The sequence below is a fragment of the Amyelois transitella genome, chromosome 4 (assembly GCF_032362555.1).
Source record: "Amyelois transitella isolate CPQ chromosome 4, ilAmyTran1.1, whole genome shotgun sequence".
Lineage (NCBI taxonomy): Eukaryota > Metazoa > Arthropoda > Insecta > Lepidoptera > Pyralidae > Amyelois > Amyelois transitella.
This window is the reverse complement of record NC_083507.1, coordinates 11,447,793-11,454,506: the sequence shown is the minus strand read 5'-3', so window position 1 is coordinate 11,454,506 and position 6,714 is coordinate 11,447,793. Positions and strand designations below refer to the sequence as shown.

General features: G+C 35.3%; 1 protein-coding gene across 2 annotated transcripts; it reads left to right on the top strand.

Annotated features, from left to right (window-relative positions):
* The first annotated feature begins 2,087 nt into the window (after nucleotides 1-2,087).
* Nucleotides 2,088-5,642, top strand: LOC132904386 (uncharacterized). Of its 2 annotated transcripts, XM_060954645.1 has the most exons (3): nucleotides 2,088-2,524; nucleotides 2,754-2,951; nucleotides 4,068-5,642. In XM_060954645.1, exons 2-3 carry the CDS (start codon nucleotides 2,757-2,759, stop codon nucleotides 5,265-5,267), a joined length of 1,395 nt encoding a protein of 464 aa, XP_060810628.1. In that variant the 5' UTR covers nucleotides 2,088-2,524; nucleotides 2,754-2,756; the 3' UTR covers nucleotides 5,268-5,642. The 2 variants fall into 2 exon arrangements, with proteins under 2 accessions (XP_060810628.1, XP_060810627.1); XM_060954644.1 differs by having other exon boundaries at nucleotides 2,088-2,951.
* The last annotated feature ends 1,072 nt before the right edge of the window (nucleotides 5,643-6,714 follow it).

Below are 6,714 nucleotides of genomic sequence, written 5' to 3'. Positions count from 1 at the left end.
CATTTGTATACTAATTCTTAAGTTGGACCAGAGCTAACCTAAGAAAACTACATTCATGTTGGAGTAAAAGTTTTCGCGTGATACGCGAGTACAAACACACAGACAGACAAACATATTTTTGACTTCTGTTGATCTTATATAGATCCCCAATATAGATTTATTGACAATATCTTTTAAGTACGGACAGCGGTCAGTTACTATTTTATTTAATGTATAGAATTCATGTATACATACATAAAATCACGCCTCTTTCCCGGAGGGGTAGGCAGAGACTACCTCTTTCCACTTGCCCCGATCTCTGCATACTTCCTTCGCTTCATCCACATTCATAACTCTCTTCATGCAAGCTCGGCGGCTTCGGGTACTTTTGACCTGACCCTTTACCAGGACGTCGAATTCATGTGTTACGGTCTTTTTGGCGCAATGACTGTAAATTATGTTCCCAGGTTCATTTCCCGTGTGCATAAAGCGATTTAGTAGCCCAATAGATATATTCTAAGAACCTTAAAAAATGTATGACAAATTCATTGTACGCCGTAGTTTTACGAATTCCGTTTTACACTACGAAATCCAGCTGCAAAAATTCTGGAATTGTATCCCAAATAAATACTTCCGAAGTAGAGCTTTATCTCATTCGTTTATAGATATGTATATGTATGTGTAAAAATATGATGTAAAAAAATCTGTCGCTAAAATGTTGCAGCATTGATTACGAATAATAAAAAGATTCCATCACGCGGTCATATATTTATTCTTTTGGAATAGGAACACCAACAGTAGGTATATGTACATACAATACATTGCTTAAAAGATTAAATCTAAATTGTTCTCACGTATATACCTATTACAATTGTTTCCATGGATATCGCAAAAGGCGACTAAGGGATAGGGCTTATAAACTTGTGATTCTTCTTTTAGCCGATGGGCTAGCAACCTGTCACTATTTGAATCTCAATTCTACTCGTATCAATAAGCCAAACTTGTCCTACATTCTAATATATAAAATTAACAATTCTACGGGACCCAGTTGTGAATATCCACTTAATAAGTGCAGCATTTTAGCTCTCGCTATTGTGACGACTTGACTATGAGTCCATCTATAAATGAATGGATATTTTTTTTGTACACTATAACTATAACTGAATAAACGTTTTTATCTATCTATCTATCTATCTACACCGAAATAATACATTGTTATAGAATATTTTATTTATATATAAGTACATTATACATACACTTCCTACTATGATTGTTTATATTAATTTTCAAATATTACGATTTTGTATGTCTTCGCGACTTCGTTCGCGTAAAAGTTCACACAGAAAATCTTAACCCCCTTAGAGAGGTGAGAGTAGAAAATTTGGTACATTAAGTTTTAAAGTTGAACTAAGCCTTGAACATCCCGTCCTTTTCGCGCCATGCAAATGCAAACATACAGAAATTCTAAAAATTTTGAAAAAAAAAAAACTATCACCGTTTCGCTTTTTACTACGACGTTAAACGGGACAGCGATAGTTCTACGCGCGATAATAACGGCGTCGCGCGTGCAATGCCACAGGGACGGACCTTAATTTAAACGGACCTTACATCGAGTACATACATACATACATACATAAATATAATCGCGTATATATCCCTTGCGGGGTAGACAGAGCCAACAGTCTTGAAAAGACTGAGTGGCCACGTTCAGCTATTTAGCTTAATGATAGAATTGAGATTCAAATAGTGACAGGTTGCTAGCCCATCCCCTTAAAGAAGAATCCAAAGTTTATAAGCCAACCCTTTAGTCGCCTTTTACGACATCCATGGGAGAGAGATGAAGTGGTCCTATTCTTTTTTCTATTAGTGCCGGGAACCACACGGCACATCGAGTATGATATTGATATAACTAGACAAATATAAGAATTATATTACTACTGAAATAACTACGCACGTACATATAGCTGTTATCTCGACATTTGGAAAAACCGCAGATATGAATAAATCCTGAACAAATATTACGTATTTCTTTGAAAAACAATGTCTCTAGGAATGGAATCTATAAACACTTACTTGATCATAGAAAAACAGATTTATTCCAGTCTGATACTACTAAGTTTTGATCCCAGTGGGATCACGATTATTTTATTTATTTTTTTATTCCCGTCGGATACCACTTGCATAATATACCAGTGGGATCAACTTTTTTTAATTTATTATATATTCCATTCTGATCCTACTAGTGGTTTAAACATATTTTTAGTACAGCCAGTAACATAATTTCTACTATCATAATGATACTAATTTAAAAAAAGTAATAATAGCCATACATGCAGCTTTTTTACCTGCGAACGTAGTAGGCGCGCTTGTCCATCCAATCAGAGACAAGTATAACTAATATTTCCAGGAATTGTTTCATACTTAGAGCTAGTTGACCTTGAGAAAGGGGTTATCTTTATTCTAATTGCCAGTCGTCATTTTGCTTTCCAATGTGAAATTATGTGCATCTCATTGTACGTGACGTGTTGAAGTGAATTACTAGACAGTAAGTACGCATCTTGTAATATTAAACGATTGCTATAGATTTATTAAATTCTATTTTCATTTACAAAGTTTTATTGTTATAGAACAGTTAAGGCATGGCAGAGAATAGTTATATTTCGTTTATAGAAAAGATTAACGTTTATTTCAACACATCAATTTTATTATCATCATTATCCTAGAACTTTATGTTTTTAATTGATGTATAATAATGAAAATGTTATTCGTTTTAGGAAATGTCAGAAGGTAATAGCAAGCCCTCTACCTCTAATAACTCTGGTGGTGAGTTCACAATTATACAGAGGAACGGTGGTGCAGTTTTGTTGCGGGCTGGTTACCAATATACTAAGAAAATAACATTCAAAAGTGGATGTATTACGTGGAGATGCGTGAATTGGCGCAAAAAGTGCCCGGCATATATAAATATAAAGGTATGAGCTACTTTATATCCACATAAAATAACGAACTGACTTGCTTTAATTTTTTGGCTCATTCATTGATTCATTTTGACGACCTGAGTAGCGTAGTGGTCACCATGGCGGGTTTGCTATGCACGGGTCCCGGGTTCGATCCCCGGCCGGGCAGAAAATGAAATGATGAATTTTACTATCTGTGATGGGTCTGGGTGTTACTATGTATAATGTGTATATGTCGCAGTCATCTGGTTGAATCTGCTTTTTGATTAAATGACTAGCTCCTTTATTGAATGACGATATTCAATTGAATCACTAGGCTAAACGTTGATAGAACAAGCGTCACTCAACGTCCAACTAGTTAGCTGATTGTAACATAGCTCTTTGAACAGGGCGGACGTAAAATCAGTCAGGTGATTCAAATTTAGTTCATTTTTTTCCCACTGCAGCGCTAGTAGTCACCAAAACAAATGTGGCGTCAAACAGCTTGCACAGAAAGCACTGTATTGAAATTCTTTTCGATTAAATTAGCGTTAAAGTGCCTTATTTGTGATATCATAAATAAGGTGTGCCATATTATCCTGCAACATATCATGTCCTCATTTTTGTTATGTAAAGTAAGGTTACCTTTTTAATTTTACGAAATTAGCGAACTTATGTTCACCCTAATCAAATATTACAAAGTCGTACAGATTCTATTTAACGAGATATTTTATAATTAACTTATTTTTATTTAAAGTAAGGTTAACTTTTAAGTTGCGAACTCATGGTCATCCTAACCAAACATTACAAAATGGGCTATATCCCATTCAACGACTTCGCTAAATGACGTTCAGTCAAGACGTTAAACGTTACACGACTTGACGAATTGTCCTTTAGTCATTCAATTGAATATCGTCATTCAATATAGGAGCTAGTCATTCAATCAAATAGTAGATTCAACCAGATGACTGCGACATATATACAACAAAAAAAACTATTATAAATAGTAGGAATATCCGTTAATCTAGCACGCATAACATAAGCATTTAGTTGCTTAGCTTGGGGCTAGATGGCGCTGTGTGGATTAGTCTAACAGTATTATTATTATTCATTAAAGTGTGTAATCTAACTTGAAGTTTTTTTTTTCATCAGGAAAACAACATTATAAAAGAAAAAAGTCACCAATGTAAGCCGGACGAAATAAAAAATGTAGTAGATCAAAAATTACATGAATGCCGAGAAAAGGTTCTATCTTCGAATTTTTCACCAATACCCAATATTTACAACAACTTTATGTCAGAATTCGAAAATGCAGGCTTGGATCTCTTAAAAAAGCTTCCGTCATTCGGAAACATTAAATCTTCTTTATATAATGCCAGAAATAAGAAAGCCGGAGTGACAAAAATACAATGCAATTTGCCTGAAGAAGTTATAGTTCCTTTGCAGTTCAAGGAATTTGTTCTTGCCGACTACTATAATGAATCTTCCGAAACTCGAATTATAGTTTTTGCTGATAGCGAAGTCCTGGAACAAATTAAACATATCAAGATTTATTTTAGTGACGGAACTTTTGAGTGCTGCCCAAAACCATTTGTACAACTTTATTCTATACACGGCGATCTCGGAAGCAATGAAGAGCACACAAGAATAGTGCCTTTAATGTACGTGTTGCTGAATAGAAAAACTGAAGAAATTTACACAACACTTTTTCAAGTATTAAAGGAACATATTCCAGATTGGGAACCGTTGATATATGTGACAGATTATGAACAAGCGGCTATGAATGCCATATCAAAAGTTTTCCCTTCAGTCGAAGTAAAAGGATGTTACTTTCATTTTTCACACAACGTGTGGAAGAAGGCTAAAGCGCTAAATTTAACTAAAGAAAAGAGACTCCGAAAACATGTAGCGCTCTCAGCTCTCCTGCCGCTGCTACCTCGAGAATTCATCTCAGACGGGTGGTGCTATTTAATGGAAGACAGTCCTGAATCTAATGAAATTCAACAATTCAACGATTATATGGTGACACAATGGCTGGAAGACGAAAATTTTGTCAACATTTGGTGTGTTCATAATCAACGTCACCGCACAACCAATGCTGTAGAATCTTGGCATAAAAAACTAAACAGTACTCTGCCAAAGAAACCCAATTTATTTCAACTCTTAAAAGTTTTAAAAGATGATGCCAGTCTTCAAAAGGTTAACATTAAAAAGCATAATTTTGAGCTGCCGAACCCGAAGCGAAGACTAACCAAAGTGATTGCTAACGACAACTGGTTTAAACACGTAACTAATGAACTTTTGTCAGGTAAAATCACAGTTGGTCACTGCCTGGAAAAGTTAAGATTATGATTTCTTTTTATTTTATTTCCTTATTTTGTAAATTTTTATATACAGATTATATGAATGACTTATCTATATTTTTAGTTAAGATAACAAGTTGATTTGAAGCTAGTCGTTGTAATTAATATTTGATAGTTTTAATTTAAATGTAAAGTGTTTTCTGTGATGATTTATTTTTCTATGATATCTGTGATAATTGTTGTAAATAAATGAATGTTGATTTTTAACGAATGACTTTTTTCCTGACTGTACATACCCCTTTTTTAACTTTGCAAGAATGTAGTAGGATCCGTTGGGACGTACAAACTGCAAGTGGGATCAGACGAGAAATTGTTAATAATACTCACGGTAGGAGGATCACAAATAGTGGTATCCGACTGGAATAAATCGAAAAACACACTCGGTCATACTTACATACATATAATTCCGTCTATCTCCCTTACGGGATAGACGGAGCCAACATTTTTATAAGGACTGATCGGCCACGTTCAGGTGCTTGACTTGGTTACTAGCACGTTGCTTATAAGAAGAATCCCAAGTTTATAAGCCTATCCTTTAGATATCTTTTACGACAACCATGGGAGATGGAGTAGTCCTATTCTTTTTTTCTATTGGTGCCACACGTCATACTCGCTCAGGTAACTAAAAATATGACGGGGGGAAATTTATAAATATGTGGTCATAACTAGCTTAAAGGGCCTGTTCATTTATTCGCCTCTTACTATATCCACGAGATAGATGGTGATGTTTTATTCCAAAGCTGAGTGAACGAATTGGAAAATTTGAAAGTGTGCGAAAGTGTGTTCGTAATTTGATCAAATCTTTCATACGTATCAGATTTAAGTGACCCTATTGTAAAGTGCTGAAAACCACACGGCACTTAGAGAAACCTTCACTAAAGTCTTATCTACGGCTGATATTTTCTTCATACTTCAAAAAAAATATCCGAGAGAATTCGCAGAGATCGTGGCAAGTGGAAAGAGGTAGTCTCTGCCTACCCCTCCGGGAAAGAGGCGTGAATTTATGTATGTATGTATGTACTTCAAAATAACAGTGCTCATCTCCTAATGAAGATGTTCTAAAAAGCCATTTTTCCTAACACTTTCTTTCAATATTCAGTAGACAGGAATCCGAAAAGCGGAAAAACAAAACGCAAAGTTTGAAAGTCTCGTTGCATCTTTGTCATAATACTTTATGCGCTATGCGGCGTTTTGTTATCGTCCACAGAGGATTGTTTTTATCACTTTTACTTTTAGAACAGTTCTGTACTTCAGACTAAATCGAAGAGTTAGTACGAGGAACGTATTATGGGTTAGTACTTTCTGTACCATGAAACATGGAATCTCACTTTGGATAGTGTTTATCTATCCCTTCGTCGCCTTTTACGACATCCGTTGGAAAGAGATGGAGTGGTCCCATTCTTTTTTTTGTAATGGTGCCGGGAACCACACGGCAC